This window comes from Bombyx mandarina, chromosome 03 (assembly GCF_030267445.1).
Source record: "Bombyx mandarina strain Sakado chromosome 03, ASM3026744v2".
Taxonomy (NCBI): Eukaryota; Metazoa; Arthropoda; class Insecta; order Lepidoptera; family Bombycidae; genus Bombyx; species Bombyx mandarina.
In genome coordinates this window covers 6,554,232-6,574,055 of record NC_143210.1, presented here as the reverse complement: position 1 = coordinate 6,574,055, position 19,824 = coordinate 6,554,232, and the positions used below count along the sequence as shown (strand labels likewise).

At 35.6% G+C, this 19,824-nt stretch overlaps 1 protein-coding gene across 13 annotated transcripts in view; it reads right to left on the bottom strand.

The window, feature by feature from the left end:
* RapGAP1 (Rap GTPase activating protein 1) overlaps positions 1-19,824 on the bottom strand; it is a 349,454-nt gene that overhangs the window by 196,070 nt on the left and 133,560 nt on the right. Inside the window, exon 1 of one of the 13 annotated variants that reach the window (XM_089739719.1) lies at positions 2,924-3,238. The exons of 9 other annotated variants lie outside the window; for them this stretch is intronic. Coding sequence is in view for 1 of the 4 variants with exons in the window: in XM_089739770.1 (XP_089595896.1) it covers positions 2,924-2,949 (26 nt within the window). In the remaining 3 variants the exon portion in view is untranslated. Of the gene's footprint in view, positions 1-2,923; positions 3,239-19,824 lie in introns of those variants that run through there. 3 more of the 13 variants (XM_089739770.1, XM_028184274.2, XM_028184313.2) reach the window with 3 other exon arrangements.

Below are 19,824 nucleotides of genomic sequence, written 5' to 3'. Positions count from 1 at the left end.
CCTCTGTTAGTTTCAATTAATAGCATGTTCTTGTTTCCAGTTTCGTCTTTACTTCTGAATGAGCGGATATCGTAAATTAAAATTTCACTAAAATAATGACTTACTTAAATATTTCCACATTAACTTAAAATATAAATATAAATAATAAAAACTAGACACAGGTGTTATTTTATCTGAACGTTTCTAAGCTAAGTTTTATGTTATCAAGCCAATTAAGCTATAGCAGTTGTAGATAGCAACCAGCTGTCGATTATTGGTCATTAATTCAGTAGGTATTCTATCAAGGCCGTACCGTATGTTCGCAAGTTGACGGGTGTTATACCGTTCCTATTCCAATCAATGCATCATTTTCTCCCGTCTAACCAACGTCTTCATTAATATCGAAGTAATTAAGAAATTTGAAGTCGTCGTGGCCTAACGGATAAGACCTCCGGTGCATTCGTGTTGAGTGATGCACCGGTGTTCGAATCTCAGGCGGGTACCAATTTTTCTATTGAATTACGTACTCAACAAATGTTCACGATTGATTTTCACGGTGTAGGAATATCATCGTGTAATAAAAATGAAACCCGCAAAATTATGATTTGCGTAATTACTGGTGGTAGGACCTCTTGTGAGTCCGCGCGGGTGGGTACCACCACCCTGCCTATTTCTGTCGTGAAGTAGTAATGCGTTTCGGTTTGAAGGGTGGGGCAGCCGTTGTAACTATACTTGAGACCTTAGAACATATATCGCAAGGTGGGTAGCGCATTTACGTTGTAGATGTCTATGGGCTCCAGTAACCACTTAACACCAGGTGGGCTGTGAGGTCGTCCACACATCTAAGCAAAAAAAAAATTAATGTATAATTGTACTACTGAACGCAAAACTTATTTTATTGGTTCAGAGGCCTATCTATGAACGGCAGTCGAAATGAAAGGTTTTTGACACGTTGCCGATTACGTACGTAAAATGTGAATTAATCATTGAATTTGCATAAACATGAATCGGCTAAAGAATTCTAAGCGTAAATTCTCTTTTATGTATTTGCTCACGAGCCGAAACTATTACGTTAATTATATTAATTAAATTAAGTATATTGTTGTTAACTGTTTTCAATTTCACTTTTGGACCAAAGGTAGATCTTAAAACTGCGTACATACATACATAGCTACGATGCGTCTGTCTGACCGACATAATCTTTGAACCTTTTTTTTTAACAAACGCTAAAGGAGGATAAAGGGTATCAATGAGTCTATCATTAAAGCTTGACACAAAATGAGTATTTGTTGAATTTACGCCCGAGATAAACGTACCATAGTTCATCAGCCAGGATTTGCTACGGGCACGTCCATATAAAAAAGTTACGAACACTCAATACTTCAAATTGTACTTCAGAGCCAAACCCAGTGACATACAATATGTTTTGTTGTAACAGGAACTAATACAGGAGTATTCAATAGTAGACCAAGCCCTCTTCTATATAGGATTTTTGAAATAAAATTTTTATTTTTTTGTATTTCATACTATTTGATATTAAAAAAAATCTAATATTAAAAAAAAAAAAAATGACAACATGCCCGCTGAGTTTCTTGCCAGTTCTTCTCAGGACGGAGGCTAGTTTTTGTGAATTGGCGGTAGTTCTTTTTGACGTTCAACAAGTATGTACTTTCATTTATGTTGAATTTTTTTTATTTTTTATTAATTGATTATTCCTTAAAATAAAAAAAGAAATAAAAAAGAACGTATTTTTAGTTCTTCTTATTAGACAAGGTGCTTGCGTATTTGATTAATCAAACATTAACAACTGGAGACGAAACCAATGAATTCGTTCGATCGACATTAGTCATAAACTTGTTAATTACACATAATATTCTTATTAGGTGAATAGACTTGTTGATATTTGCCGAGTGATAATAGTAAATGATATTTAAAACAGGCTATTAGAACTCTGTAGATATGATATTAATGTCTACTATTTAAGTACATGAATTAAAGTAAGTAACTTCTCGCCATTCGTTCAAATTTCTTACTGTATTTAATTTAAAAATTAAGTTAATTGCTTAATTCGTAAAAAAAATTTATTTATCTTATCGTATACTGTTTGCGATCCACCTCGGTTAATTTTGAAATAAGTACTATATTCAAATAAGTAATAACATAACTAAATAGGTTGTTATTCTGGCTCCCGCCATTGTGACGAGTAAAAATATCATTTACAAGCTTCTCATATTCAAAAGTAGGTATCTCTGTCAAAAAAATTCATCAAAATTGGTCGCGCAATTAAGTTTAGTCCACAAAAATCAATTAATGAAGGTCTTAATCTTAAAGATACGTTACTTGTCGATGTACAGACTCGTATTACAGTTTTTAATATCTAAGAGAATAAATAATGTACCAACTTCTGTATAATTTAAATCTCTTAACAGCTTATTAACAAACGACTGAACAAAATTGAAATTACAAACGTGACTACAAATATTTTTTAGGAAAATCTTGTAGGTACTACTACTGATTTACTGTAGTGTTCTTAAGGTGATAAGGCTAAGAATGCCTACTACTATGTATTAATATTCAGATTCGATGATTTCATCGTTATTATGTGAGTTTTAAATAATGAGGCACAAGATAACGTGATTTTTTTCACCTTTTAAAATAATGACGCGATGTTTTATATTATTATATTTAGTTACGTAATCGATTACGAGCTGATTGAAGGGATAAGAATTACTGTGTCTATTAAAATTTGATTATTGTGAGTCGTAAAAATTTAGTTAAAACTACCCTACATGTGCACAAATATTCTCAGTCTATACTTTAATTATACCTACTTATAAGTTTAAAAGTTAACTAATTACAAAACACAAATTACGTACACGATACATGCAACATTATATTTCATTATCACACGGAAATTAAATGAACTCCCAAAACATTGACTAACCTGTTAAAAACACTGACGATAACCATAGTAAACAATCCCAAAATAGTCTCGCGAAAACAATATTTCGTATTTATTTATTACATCAGAGTTATATCCAACAAGCACATTATCACACATACGCACTTTTCAAATAATCCACAAACAGTTTTTTTTTTTAAATGTTCGGACACGCGCTTTCGTTTACAGCACAGCGTCACTAACTACCATTCTCAACGAAAGTCGAAGAGTAACTAAATCGCTCATTGGTCGAAATCGTCGCATCGCTCGATTCAAGTCGCGACGGGTGCACGCGGCGGCTGCCTCCGTCCAACCGAGATGTATGTAGCGCGTGCGCCGGTGCATAGCGCGTGCATCCAAACGAAACTAACTTGATTTGTAAAGAATAGTTCACGGAGTGCTGATAAAACCGATAAATAATGTCGATTGTTTTCGATTTTATCCACTCGAGGCTACCTGCAGTTAGGTAGAGAAAAAGAGTTTGTTTTTGTCTTCGATTCTTTATATTTAGGCAGTGATTTAAAGGTTGGCCCACAGTATTTCTTAAGTAGACGTTGTCTAAAGACGCATAGTGTATTTGTATTTTTTATCCCACCTAGGTTAAGCCTTAAGAGGCTATTTCAGTAGGTGAGCTCACGGGGCTCAAACCTGACGACGTTGCTAACATGAACCCTACCAAGAGCCGTGCTTCGCAGAATCTACCACCGGATCGGAAACGCGACCCACTGAGAAGATCCGGCGAGAAACTCAGTGGGCTGTGTCTGGGTTAATTTACTCGTCGAGCCCTTCGTCGCAAGCGACGGATTCGACGAGAATGATGACCAGGGTATTTGCACTATGCAATGCTACTGTAGCAGTAATCAAATTTCACTGCGTTTCAGTAACTGCTGGAAACATTGTTCCTTCAGGTACGCGTTTGCACTGGAGGAATTTTTGGCCCTATCAGCAATCTGTTTGACAAATAGTGGCCTATCTGTGCCATTTTAATATCGCAGTCCTTCGGGCTATGTCGCTTACGTTAATTCTCCTGAGATTCTGTTCAATACAGATTTGATAGCACAGAGAATCTTCGAGCACACACACCGATTTTCGTCTTGAGATACGGCGATATACTTCAGATACTGGGATGAAACTGCTTCCCGAAGGCTAACCTTACGACATCGAAAATTAAAAAATAAAACTTTTAGAACACATGTATCCTCCGACGATAGCCCCGCGGGATGTCGAACCGGCAGTGATCCCCACGGCCATCTCGAACGTATGGGCTTTCCGAAGCTTACCTAAACAGCGCTATTAACTCATGCCTCCGGGGTACCCTACTGAATCAGTCAGTGTGGGTCGAGGAATGCAGTTATCCGGTACTTGTTTTTTATTTTTTAAATCTCAATTCAGCTATCCTTCAAACCGAAACGCATAACTGCTTTGCGTCACAAATAGTCAAGAAGTTAGTAGCAACTTGTTCGAGATTTTGTACATGCCTACCAGCTTCAACAAGACGGATGTAGAGTAATTTATACGTCGACTTCTTGGACCTTGAATCGGTCCCAGGTTGAATTACAACGTTCCATTTTTGTTATTTGGCTACCGAATCCTAAAAACCTATAACTTATTAATAATTAAGAACTACATAGCGGATACTTCGTACTTATTATTGAATTTCGTTTGTCTCTTATTTTAAGTTCCGAGGAACGCCACTTTTCAGAGCGTTAGTCACCTGTATCTATCTTATGGATGCTACACGCCTCCTCACTCAGAAACCCGACGCATACTAATGTGCTTTATAATGTAGTACTGAGTTCGTTCATTATGGTGCATTTAAATGTACAACATAATAAAGCACAAGTCTTTTGCTGGATAACGTGTCGCCTATAAAACTAAATGTGGAACTGCAATGTGCTTTACTGCGTTTTATTGATTTTTACAATTTTTGATTATAATGGATCGAAATACAATTGGTTTTTAGTAACAAACTAGCTGACCCGGCAGACTTCGTAGTGCCTAAATCGATAAATAAAAGACCTTAACTTTTTTATAAAATAAACTTAAAAAAAAAACAAAAGGAATCCGTCCGACGGGGGACACATCACAGGGAAAACAAATATGTTATTTTTATTTAATTTCGAGTATTTTCATATTTATCTACCTTTTAAACCTTCCCTAGACTTCCACAAATAATTCAAGACCAAAATTAGCCAAATCGGTCCAGCCGTTCTCGAGTTTTAGCGAGACTAACGAACAGCAATTAATTTTTATATATAGATAGAACATAGATTACGTATAAGATAATAACATGTCTTTTTTAAATTCATATGGTTTCGTTTTGTATTTTGTATTGACTTCTCTATCTTTATTCTTGGGCTATATTTGATGGTATCGTGGTCTAAAGGGTAAGACGGTAGGTGAAGTCGCATGGAGCGATACGTACTTTTAGGCGTCTCCACAAGTCTCCACCACTTTCCTACGTAGGATTTTCGAGCTTTTCGGTCACGTTGCGAGGAAAAAGGGTGACAATCTCGAAAGACTACTCATCACCGGCAAAGTGAAAGAATTGTGATGTTTACGAGTTGCAGTAAGTAGGCAGCGGCTTGGCTCTGCCCCTGGCATTGCTGAAGTCCATGGGCGACGGTAACCACTCACCATCAGGTGGGCCGTATGCTCGTCTGCCTACAAGGGCAATAAAAAAAAAAAAAAAGAAAAAGGCAAGCAGTCAGTGAGTTTGTTCACCTGTCTCCGCAATAAATAAACAAAAACACTGTTCGAAACTACCCAGCAATCGTTAAAATCATTACACAGCAAAGAAATCTCGATTTTATTCAAAAAACTGTAATCAGTCTAATTGAATAATAGCCGTACTTGGGTAAGCTAGTTCATGAGTTATGAATCCAGTATTCGCCCGTACATAAAACGTATTTTTAATCAGGTTTTGTAAGAACCGCTGTTCAGAATGATTATCAGCAATCATGTGTATTTACTTTTTGTCCCATCCTTATCTTCTATTAAGTAATTATTGTAGCTCGTCTACAAAATTAAGTAATGTAAGCATTATCTATATTAAATGTTTACATTATATTTAACAAGGATTTTGTATTTGCGTCTACGAATGTGCAATATTTAAACATAATTTGAACATAATTTAACAAAATCGATGAAATTATCGCTAATCGTTCCGCTAATTACGAGCAAATGAGGTCAAAAAATAATATCTGCTACTTATTATTCGTATATAAAAATGATTACAGACATTTTAAATATTGTACTAGCGATATCTTATATATATATGTGGGATGGTATGGTGAAATCTAGTGGATTAGTTTAACAACAAAATCTTTTATTCTTTCAAAAAAATACTACATACACATTCGTAACATCGTTATGTCAATTTTTTTATCTGTCAGTTATATTTTCTTCTTTTAAAAATAAAACTCGTTTGCCAGTGTGAATTAACCAAAAAGTATCGATCTTCCCACTTATATATCTTATATCTTATAACTTACATTTGCCTTCACCAGAAAAGTTCACAAAGTATGTCATAACCAATCTCGGCAACGACAGCTTTTTACTGGTGGTAGGACCTCTTGTGAGGCCATACGTGTACGTACCACCACCCTGTCTATTTCCACCGTGAAGCAGTAATGCGTTTCGGTTTGAAAGGTAGGGTAGCTCTACTGAGAACTTAGAACTTATATCTCAAGGTGGGTGGCGCATTTACGTTGTAGATGTCTATGGGCTCCAGTGACCACTTAACACCAGGTGGGCTGTGAGCTCGTCCAACAATCAAAGAAAAAAAAAGCCGCTTGCTTTATGAGACATCTACATATTGATCATATTCATTTATCTAAATTGTACAGTGCATGTATATACGAAATTCTTTGTAAGACTCAAGCCAAATTACTCTTTCAACGGCTTACAATAAAACAAATCCACAGTTGAGGCATTCTTGTTTTATCGAGCTCGCAGCCTCCTAATTTAGGAACGAGATGGAGAGATTATCGACGGCCGAGCAAGGCGGGGACGTCCTGCGGCGAACCAAACGGGGTCACTGTGCTAATGCAACTGTATTAAGAGCTAGGCGTGGTCAAAATAAAACTGCAATTTTTTTTTATTTGATCGATATAGCCATATGGTGTGAGTATTGGCCAGTAACAATACAGACACTTTAATTAATTGACAAGGCCCTTATTGTAAATGTAGAGCTTAATTACTGGTGGTAGGATCTCTTGTGAGTCCGCGCGGGTAGGTACCACCGCCCCGCCTACTTCTGCCGTGAAGCAGTAATGCGTTTCGGTTTGAAAGGTGGAGCAGCCGTTGTAACTATACTGAGACCTTAGAACTAATATCTCAAGGTGGGTGACGCATTTACGTCGTAGATGTCTATGGGCTCCAGTAACCACTTAACACCAGGTGGGCTGTGAGCTCGTCCACCTATCTAAGCAATAAAAAAAAACGAAAAACGCCTTGTTTCGTTTCTGTTCTAGAAGAAAATCATCTTGAACATGCAAGACGCAATCAAAAAGATGTGTGGTGTCGTGGGTCACCGGGTAGGAACGAAGTTGCATATAAAAAAAAAAAAAAGAATTACGAGAAAAAATCGCGCGGTGAAATATCGCTGTGCGGAAAACAAGGCCTTATTTCACGGACTTTTTCTTACGGTTTTTACTATTACATTTTTTTCAGTTCGGTCGCGCAGCAAAATCCCTATCTACCCCAAGCCTGCCGTAAGGAACTTCGTTGCAAAAATTTTGTTTTTTTTTAAATCAATCTAAATATATGTATTAAAAATGGCTTAATGTAATAAAACCAGTGAACAGTTTCATTAAAAAAAAAATCCCACGACATAACCCTGGCCCGATCGCCGTGAGAGATAACGAATGCTCTGTCATAACATTCGTCACATAATTGGCATATCTAAAATCAATCTGGTCCCTTATACAGGCAAAACGCATAAAGACTATGCACGTTTTTGTGCACACACGCAATAGGTAACACGTCATCACTGCATCCGACGTTCGAACGTTTTCTTGGAATATAAACTTGACTAAAGAACATTCGGTAGGCATAATTTTTAGATGCATTGTTTGTTAAGTAAATTGTACACTTTTGACGCTATTCGTCCGTGACATGTACACTCTCATAGAAGAATTTTATCGTATACTAGCTGTCCCGGCAGATTTTGTAGTGCCTCAATCGATAAATAAAAGACCTAAAGTTTGGTATAAAATAAACTTAAAACAAACAAAAGGAATTCGCCGGATCTTCTCAGTGGGTCGCGTTTCCGATCCGGTGGTAGATTCTGCGAAGCACGACTCTTGCTAGGGTTCGTGTTAGCAACGTCATCAGGTTTGAGCCCCGTGAGCTCACCTACAAAAGTTAGGGTTACGCTGACATAGCCTCTCAAGGCTCTCAGCTTAGGTAGGAAAAAAAAAAAAAAAAAAAAACAAAAGGAATCCGTCCGACGGAGGACACATCAAAGGAAAAACAAAATTTTTATTTTCATTTAATTCCGAGCATTTTGATACTTATCTAAACCTTTTAAACCTTCTCCAGACTTCCACAAATAATTCAAGACCAAAATAAGTCAAATTGGTCCAGTCGTTCTCGAGTTTTAGCGAGACTAACGAACAGCAATTCATTTTTATATACATATATAGATTTTTCATTTAGAACCAAAAATGTAACTAAAATTATTTTTAAAAACGTTCTGAGCGCGAACTTTACGTACGCTCTCTGTCTACGCTGTTCAATTCAGTTTTCTTAGGTCATATTAGATTGATAGAAAAGTAGATAGTGGTCTAGCTTCGTTGATATGGGAATGAAAATCAACATTTTTCAAATATATATATTTTTAAGTAATTTTTAATACGTAATTTTTTTTTAAGTAATAATATAGCATAATAATATAATGTGAGAATAGAATATTAATCACGGATAGAAATCAATCTGTGTACTCGTAAAACATACTGAATTCAGAGCATAACATCCGACTTATTTAAAACTCAAAAAATAATCAGAATCTCAAAAAATATAAACAGTGCCGTTACCGCTACGTCTTCGAAAGGTATAATTGATGATCTTTCTTCTTACTGTCACAAGACTTGACGTAATGAACAATATTCATTATAATAATACCTTAAAATACCACTGGAAATCATGCAGCAGAAAGTGTCGTTTTACCGGCCATTAGTGGAGGGCAAAGACCTTTTGTTGGCTCGGTAAACTGTACCTTTTGTGATTTGTGCATCTCAAAGGGTCACAGTTCGGAATGACCTATAATTAACTCAACATGAGACTCCAATCGTATTCAAACGGTAAAGGTTCGGCGCCGTTAACTTTCAACGTTCTCATGCGGAATACTAATAAGTCTACACTATTACTAATTACGAATCTAAGTTCGAAATAGATTATTATCGCTTCACAGCGAGATCACGCCTAAAAATGTCTTCTAGCTTATTATGATTAGCGAAACGAATGAAATTCCGTAGTAATTTTTAAAATTATTATATTGTAAATTGACTTAAGTATACAACAAAACCTCCAAATAATTATTTACCTTTCGCATTTTCAATAGTCGTCCGGTGAGAATAAAACAACCATTTGTCCGTATGTATCTCTCTCGTGACTTACCTAAAATGAAACAATTCGATTAGATAGGAATATCGATGTTTTGAAATACTATTGAAGCGTGACCTACTCAAAAGAATTGGTTTTGTAATCGAATGTTGGGCGATCACACAGGTTCTATGATGGTTCGAGAATAAAATTATATAATTACCAAAACGCATTCTGAAAGAATAAGCATTTCATAAAGAAATATTGACTAGATGATAACCGAGCTTTGCTGGTTTTTTTTTTATAACGTCATCTTGTTGTGTCTTTAAAGCGGTTAGTTGCCCTCAATTGAGAAAAATAGTATTATTATTCGCCAATAGATGTCGGGAAGAGTTGATTATTGAAAACACGAATAAAACAACATTTTCTGAAAATAAATCGTAGCTAGATCGATTTATCGCCCCCGAAATGCCCTGTATACAAAATTTTATGAAAATCGTTGGAGCCGTTTCCGAGATTCAGATTATATATATACAAGAATTGCTATTTAAAAGTATAAGATAAGATACTCGACGTATCTGCTATTAGACATCTCACAATCGCAATCAAAAGGCATAATAGATGAATACCGTAAATCCTGTTTCACATAGCGTCCCGAACGCCAAAGATTAAACACCTGTTCCTAATGGTAGTACATCATGAGAAAATCAACTCGGGTCTCGTAAGCACCTACATTAGTGAACATTAAATTGAATGCAAACATAAATTAGCATCAATGCCGGTTTTCGCGAGATGCCCAACACCTGATCTACAATTGTTATGGTCTCAGGAGCACGTTAGAAGAGCATTTCGTGCCATTCCGATGGGATTCTATTCGCGTTATAAACCTGAATGTTAATTTGCATACTATGTTTAAATTCATGATGAACTGGAGAAGTTTAACCTGATTTTTGCGATTGCATTTAAAATACGGATCTGTGAATGTTAATTTCTATACATTGTATATTTTGGGAATAAGGGATCACTTTGAAAATCATCAATCACATTCCATAAATTTCTAGATCAAATTTAATTTGTATGTTTCAACAGTAGGCTTTAATCTCCAAGTAATATAATATTATCAATTAAATAAATATCAGTATTAGCGAAATGAGATATAACGTATAAGAGTTAAGTACGTATTTCATTAGAACAATTGATACCAGTCTGCGGGATTCGAACACCGGCACTGTCGCATCACTAGATACGAATGCACCGGGCGTCTTATCCTTTAGGCCACGATGTCTTCTAGTGTTATAAATTTTACTTTTTATGGCTTATCATAAGCAGATTCAGTCATAAGAAATACACTCACACACATAGATAATTTTGAAATCTGGACTGTGCTTCATCTTCTTACATATTTCGACTACAAATTATAGGTGCTGCTTATAGTTAAATTATTTTCTTAAGTGTAGATACACATTACTTGATTTAAGTGTAACAAAGTTAATAAACTATGGTTTTCATTCTACTTTCTAAAACCAATTTTCTCCGTTTAAGTGAGCAATAATTTTGAGTGATCCCTCAGGGTGCATTCTTTAAGCTGTACTCAGAATCATCAATGCCATATATCCTGTTCGTAACTATTTCATTAAACAAAAGAGGAAAAGAGACGGAAGACTAAATTAAGTATTAGTAGCTTTTATAGACATTGCTTTGGTTAGCCTCGAGGCTCTGCAATAATTCGGAGCGCGCCGTATTGCGGTGTACATTGCGCCAATAATACATACATATAATAATTATAGAGATATATTAATATTAAAACGCAGACGCGTGAGGCCTAAGATAAATCGCTATCGTTGTAATAGTAATAGTGCTGTTTGTTGTGGGATGAAATGTGATAAAAACTTCGTCGAATATTTGTGAAAAAAAGAATAGAGAGAAAAAAGATAAGTATTCTCCACAAAATCACTATCGTAATACCTTCTATATACGTAATAATATATAAACGAGTTGGACAGTCATCTTCTCTGTCTAACAAGGGATGAACTGGTTGATCAATGGCAAAAGATGCATAAAAGTAAAAGATATAAATTAACAGCAGATGGTTTGGGAGATCATTCTCCCGTTTTTTTTAGTCCAAGTTTTTTTTTAAATAAAAAAGAAACCATGAGGTATGTTAATAAATAACTAATTTACATAAAACGACAGCTTTTGGCATATAAGAGCTTCACTCTGCCCTTGGTTACTGAAAATTTTCAGCCCGCTGAGTTTCTCGACGGATCTTCTCAGCGGGTCGCGATTCCTATCCGGTAGTAGATTCATTCGCGAAGCAGTTACTCTTGAGTTGTTAGGTCTCCTTTGGAGGCGCTCGGGTAGCTGTTAGCAAATCCCACCCCACCTGGCTGAGCCCTTGTTCGCCCACCTGTCCTGGTGAAACTGGAAAGGCATCCGGGCACCCGTAATCTCTCAAACATAAAAAAAACTTAAATCCATAAGCGATACATACCACTTACACACGGAAGGCGTACATTGTATTACAAAATCTTAATTTAGTAAAGTTTCAAGATCAATGTTTAGTACGGAGTGGTCACACCGATTAATATTAGAGGGCTATTTTTTTTCTTCTACTAAATGATCGCGCATTCCCGCTGTCGTTCAGAAATTGTTCTCACAAAACAACAATACAATAACAAAGGGATGCTGTTATTCACACAGTTAAACTCTTCATTGTAACACGTTGTTTATGTAAATCTGAAAATTGAGTCTGCAATGAATAAAGATTTTATAGATACAGGTCGATTTATTGTTTGTAAACGTTACGAAACTAAAAGATTTCTGGGAAATAAAAAAAAAGGTAAAATTTTGAATTTGGATAAAAAATATATTTAAAAATTATTATTTTTATAAAATAAAAATATTTGTTTTGAAATTTTAATTTAATTAATTCTCTGTTTTACGTCAACATGTAAAACAACAACATTTTGATATTTTATCGGTGGCAACTAGTAACATAGCCCTCTCGCGTGGGATTTCTTAAATTATTTTATTGCTGAGACGAGTGAATCAGCTCATAGTCCACTTGTTGTTAAGTGGAGTCCATGGATAACATAGCTTGAGTGTTGCCACTCACGTTGAGTATTCCCAGTCCCAATTTTTTTTTTGCTTAGATTGTTGAACGAGCTCACAGCCTACCTAGTGTTAAGTGGTTACTGGAGCCCATAGACATCTACAATGTAAATGCGCCAGCCACCTTGAGATATAAGTTCTAAGGTCTCAGTATAGTTACGTTGTAACAAGATGAATTTATATAATAGATAGATAGTAATAATAATAGTCCATGCCACCCATGAGCCCAGTGGAAGAACGTCACATGTGGTCGCGATCCTCAGTAGTGAGGGAACTATATAGAAGAATAATAATAGTCTTCATAAAGCTCAAGCTCCGATACCAGTTACAACGTAAATGCGCCACCCACCTTGAGATATAAGTTCTAAGGTCTCAGTATACGAGTATACGAGTTACAACGGCTGCCCCACCCTCCACACCGAAACGCATTACTGCTTCACGGCAGACATAGGCGGGGTGGTGGTACCTTATATCTCAAACCCGTGCTGACTCACAAGAGGTCCTACCACCAGTGAGAATTATAAACACTTCATTAGAAAAATTTATACGTATATGCCTGCGGGTTCTACACAGCGGCATACACGATACGATTACACCAAGCATCTTGTCGTCAAAGTTACAAAGGCTTCATATAGCTCTTAATAGGTGTCATTATCCAGTCTAATTCATTAAATTAACCAAACGTTACGGCCTGACGAACTTAGGTTCCGTGAAAGCGTGACGTAAACTCTTTGAAATATCTTACCGAATCATCATTCACCATCATTCTCCTGCCCTTCTCCCAATCACCTGGGGTCGGCGCAACATGTTTTCTCCTTCCATACTTCTCTATCATATCTTATCGAATAGTGTAAAATAAAAAAATATAAAAAAAGACTAAACTTTCTCCCTCTCTCTAAACTTTTTAAAGAATAGTTGTGAACAACCAAACAAAAGGAATTCGATTTGGGAATAAGCGACCGCCCGTGAACGACGAAACGAGTGATAGATTTATGTTAATCTATCAATTAAACCAATTCCAAAGACAGAAAAGAATTCGTTTATTACGTAAAGGAAAATAATAAAAATAAAAATTGAACACGCTGTATATGAACGAGGAGAATCTAGTTTGGATGGTAAGGTGAACTGGAACAAGTGTACGACATTATAGGGGAATGAAGATACCAGAAGAGAATAACAAAAGCAACCCTTCAATCTTAGGGGTCACTGACCCAATTCCTTTTTACCACTATTATGCTGTTTGTATAATCGAGATGCGGTCACAATGATTCTTTATTCGTGTAATTTAAGTTTGTGACAAAATTTAGCGAATTTAGTATGCTACACTTAAAAAACTTATCCTTAAATTGGCGATTAGCATGTTCGTATTTTTATGAACGACATTTTTTTATCTATGCACCATTGGTCTGGAAGAGAACAGTGCTATAAAATCTCAACGGCTATATCTTTACAGATTCCCGATCCATTAATGGTGCTTTTAGGTACTACAAGCACCGGTCACCGTCCTCGTCGAATCCGTCGCTTGCGACGAAGGGCTCGACGAGTGTATTAACCCATAGACAGAGCCCACTGAGTTTCTCGCCGAATTTTCTCAGTGGGTCGCGTTTCCGATCCGTTGGTAGATTCTGCGAACCACTGCTCTTGTTAGGGCTAGTGATAGCAACACTCCTGGTTAGAGCCCCGTGAGCTCATCTACACGCCAAGGAGAAGTTGAAATAGCCTCTGAAGGCTATCACCTTAGGTAGGAAAAAGGGTTTTACAGATATAAATTCCAAACAAACACTTTTTATTTCTCGCTGAAACGATTTTTCTTTATCAACGTTAAAGTCTGTGTGGCCTGAATCTATTCCGTGGCATGAAGCATAAAAAGCCTAAAGATCGATACGACTATGCCTTTATACAATAAAATGATTATATAATGAAATTTTAAGCATACTTGAAACGTGGTCACGGAAGTCTTCCATGATTATGACGTGTGGAACCTCCCTCCCGCCCTCCTCTTTCTGGACCGCAGAAATAGGGCAGAAGATCAGCCTCACAACACGAATAATCGAGATAGGATTTGATGAGGGTAGCACTCTTTCACATGCGCGTCGCCTTTCAAACAATAGCCATATAAAATACTATCCTCTGGCAATTTACAAAAAACGTAGACGCGCTTAAGACATGTCTCATAAAAAACAACCTAAAAAAGAATAAGTATGAACCCATTGATATCCTGTGATTTTCAAATGCTTATAAATAAACCCGAACAAAAGTAATTGGGGCATTAAAGCACATGATTTCTTTCCTAAGCGTGCTGAAAGGCATTCCGTCTTCACAAAGAGATGAAATAGATGGAATTAAGAAGGCACGGTTCGCACAATGAGCATTTCGAAGCCTTTGTCAGGTCTCACTTCAATCTCAATGAGGATTCCAACCGATTCTAGAACTGTTGTGGTTTTTTGTCAAAGTCACATTTGTATACCGGACGAAATGAAAGCTACATTGTGTTTTTTGATCTTACGAAGACACACGTTACGTTTTTTTTTGTTTCCCGAACGTTGTACAATACCTTTATCTATATATTAATACGTGAAGCAAAAACTTTGTATCCCTTTTTACGAAAATTGCGCGGACGGAGGAGTATGAAATTTTCCACACTTACAGAGAATATAGAGAAGAAGTGCACAATGCTAATTTTTTTTTTAAATAATGCATAAAAGATACATTAAATCAATAAAGAAAACATTACACACACTACATACCATGTATTTGACACACACAAGCATGCATACTATTTATTGTCAAACTTTTGTTCTTGACGTCAGCTGTGGTCAAATTGAGAATAGATTAAATATTGTTTGTCTTTAATAATATTTTTTTATAGTGTAGCCTTGGCGAAATTTGTGCTTTTAGAATTATAAAATACAATCATAATAGAGTACAAACTTACAATTCCAATTAATTATAGTCGAATTTCGACTACTGCGGGGCCTCTAGTTTGTATAAATATATGTATATTTTAATATTTATATGCTATATCAATATATTTTAACATTAAATTTTATACATTCGTTCAAATTAAAACACAGTACCTATGTATGTATTTGAACTGATCAATGTTTTCATTTAAATTTGTTCCAAAACAAGTTTTAAAGTAAAACTAACAAAAAGTGTTCCGTGGATTTAATGCACCGGCATTTAGCCCACTGAGTTTCTCGCCTGATCTTCTCAGTGCGTCGCGATTCCGATCCAGTAGTAGATTCAGCGAAGCACTGCTGTTGCTAGGGCCAGTGTTAGCTATTCTCTCAGGTTTAGACCGTGAGCTCACCTTACCGGTCCTCGTGAAGTTAAAATAGCCCCTTAGGCTACCAACGATTAGATAAAGAAAAAAAAGTACCAGCATAAGTCACCGGTAGCGCTCAATACCTCACAGTGAAATATCATCTGTGATAAATCAATATAATCTGTGATAAATACGAAAAGCCCGCCAAAATTAAACGTGCATAATACTATATCCTGATGAATAATTGTTAAACTTTTATACTACAAACATTGTCATTATATCGGCGTAATGATTGTGGGAGCAATGCTCATGAAGCACGTCTACTGTAGTCCTAAATTAGTGACTCTGATTAAAAGCGAATGAAATTAAATTTTAAGTCTTATTTGTTACTAGCTTTCGCACGCGACGTCGTCCGCATAGAATAGTTACTTTGGCATAACGCTAAATTTTACCCGCGACTTCATTTACGTAGAAAGTGAATTTTTTTGACTAATATTGTAAATACTGGTCTACTTCTGGTGACAAGTATTGTTCTTAGCGTGATGTTATATAGCCTATAGCCTTCCTCAATAAATGGATTATCTAACACTGAAAAGAATTTTCCAAATCGGACTAATAGTTCCTGAGATTAGCGCGTTCAACTAAACAACCAAACTCTTCAGCTTTATAATATTAATTATAGATTGAAATTTATCATCCACATATAAATCATTTAAATGATTCTTGTTTTTCTTTTCCATTAGTATTTTGAACAGATGCGTGTTGTCGATGCGAAAGAAAAAGGTTCGAAATGTTTATCGTTTATGTGATAAGCCTAATTAAGATATCGGCTTTTAAAGAACTTCGTTAAATGCAGACACCTCCTGTCGACGACGTGATTAATCAGATTTTTTGTACCATTTAAATTACGATCCGACGAAATGTAAACGTTAAGAACTTTTAAAAATGTATCAAATCGTTGTTAAATGCTGATTATAACTCAAAGGCCAATATGTTAATTAAACATTAGAGGTGAACGACCTCGTTCATTCTGTCTTCACTAAATTAACCCTTCCACTAATTCTTATAGTGATTTTCGATCCCCGGACTATCCTGAAGAATAATCTTTGGTAAAAAGTATCGAGATTCGTGTCTGTCGTTGTGTGTTGTCGGCTTATTATACTACAATCTCCTTTTCTAGTTGCTGTAAAAGCGGACAAGGATTTTTCGTACCTATTCACTGGTAGCTTAAGAGTCTATTTCAGGTACGCCGTGGCCAGTGATCTCACGGGATCTCACGAGGCTCAACATGAGAGAATGTGCTAACACTGCCTCTAGCAAGAGCAGTGTTTCGCAGAATCTACCATCTAGTCGGAATCGCGACACACTGAGAAGATCCGGCGAAAAACTAGTGGGTTGCGTCTATGGGAAGGGTTACGTCGGACCACAATGCCACAGCGTTTTCTGAATAAAATACGAGGATACTACATACAATCGACAATTAGCCATTACCGGCGAGAGGGCGAATTGTGAGGCCGCATGAGTAGAACCATCCCACATATGAAATCGTCAGCGCAAAAGTGGCCTAAACTTACCATAGTTAGTATGAAGATAATGAGGTTCGAATTTACCTTTACAATACTTCGTGGGCATGATAATGATAGGAATGATGCTTATAAAGTAATCTGTTATCTACTGTCATAAGGGATAGGCGATTTTGCATCAAAATTTATTATGTTTTAAATAAATTGCAATACATAAGCACGAATATGAATTATGGGCTAGGTCACATTTGCGCTGACGGCCTCATATATAGACAACCGAGACTTCAGTTTCATGTTTCATGGTGGGTAGTGGCATTTTCATTGATTTGGAGGTTCCAGTTACCGTTTAATACTAGATAGATACTACTTACTATTACTAGAGATATAGAGATCGACTGCCCAGTAACACTGGTAAATACATATGTAGGTACCCACATAACCTTATTTGGTTGTTTTAATACGTTTACACACAAGTATGTTCACATAGATAGATATAGGTACGGCACATCTGATACCTTGATACTAGAACTACGTATGTATATAAACTTAATTAAATCGAGAGAATGAATTGAATGACATTTCAATACCAGGGAGCCTATTGAAATGTAATTAATTAATGATAATTATTGTAATATTATAATTATATATTCCTCGGTATGAGCGATAGCTTGTTTAAACAAGATAAAGGAATGCCAGTGATGTGACTTGGTAATGGTGTTTGAAAAAGGCAAATTAGTAGGTATAGTATTTTGGATTTTTTTTTCTAATAGACCAATAATCACTATAGTCTATAACATCCTTTATGTGTCACTTGAAAGTTGTAATATCAATTAAGTTTCTTCGATATAAAATGCACTGTTGTTTTTTTTTAATCCACGACAGTGATATTAGTTTAGTACTAGAGGTCCCGCAGTAGTCGAAATTCGACTATAATTAATTGGAATTGTAAGCTTGTACACTATTATGATTGTATTTTATACTTCTATAATCACAAATTTCGCCAAGACTACACTATAAAAAATATTTACAAAGGCAAACAATATTTAATCTATTCTCAATTTGACAACAGACGCCAAGAACAAAAGTTTGACAATAAATAGATTGCATGCGTGTGTGCGTCAAATACATGGTATGTAGTGTGTGTAATGTTTTCTTTATTGATTTAATGTATCTTTTATGCATTATTTAAAAAATATATTAGCATTGTGCACCTCTTCTCTATATTCTCTATAAGTGTGGAAAATTTCATACCCCTCCGTCCGCGCAATTTTCGTAAAAAGGGATACAAAGTTTTTGCTTCACGTATTAATATATATGTTACCGGAAATGTATGAAATCAAGGAATTGTATACAAATCCTAGGAAATGTGTACAATTCCGATACTATTTAGGAAATGTATAAAATATTGTTTGAAAAACTATTTAATGTATAGATATCCTAGGAAATGTATAAATTTCCTCGGAATTGTATATAATTCCAATATCGTATTAGGAAATGTATAAGGTAAATGCTTTCTGTAATAAAACACGTTGTTAATAATATTTTTTTATTATAACACTATTGAGACAATCGTGTAACAGTCATACCGTAAAATAATAATAATATATTATCTTACTAATTAAAACTACTAAAATCAACTATCTATTAACTTTTAACGTATCACAAAATCAACTTATATTTATTCTTATAAAATCAAATTTTCATTTGGCAAGTAATCAGTCTGATAATTAAGTAATTATAAATGTCAAAGTATAAAAGTAAATCTTTATATTATAATACTTTGTCAGTCCATATAGCTATTTATTTTTGCAGGGTAAGCTCGAATGGCATTTGGAAGTACATAATACTTTATTTTTAAAACACAGACATCTTGATGTAGCACAGTTTTTCTTGCAAAGGCACTTCTTAAATCCCTGGCCGGTTCCAGTGGATTGCAAGTTGGCAACTGACCGTAGTGCAAGACTCGTCCCGCTGTCCCCGCGTACCCACCAATATCTTAAATGTTTTACATTTCCGATTGCTATTTAGGAAATGTATAGATTTCCTAGGAAATGTGTAATGTGTAAGTATAATATAATTTATTTCACACATTTCCGTGCGATTTTAGGAATTACATACATTTCCTAGGAATTGTATACAATGACGGATTACATACATTTCCGGTAACATATAGATAAATAAATTTCAGATCACTTTAACCCTTTGAGCGGGAGCCGTTGATAGATCGACTCTGTATTAATGCGTATTAAGTGCGGAGCGTCAGAAAACTGAATTATTGCCCAGTTTGATAGTTTGCACAGGTCGATACTTAATTTGATAGGTATTAGGTATCGACCTGCACGAACGTGTCTTAGCGTGATATTTAACGTTTTTAATAAGTTAATAACATTTATAAATTAAGAACCATTTAAAATTATTTACCTGTGAGTTTAACAATGATTTTTAATTTTTTTTAA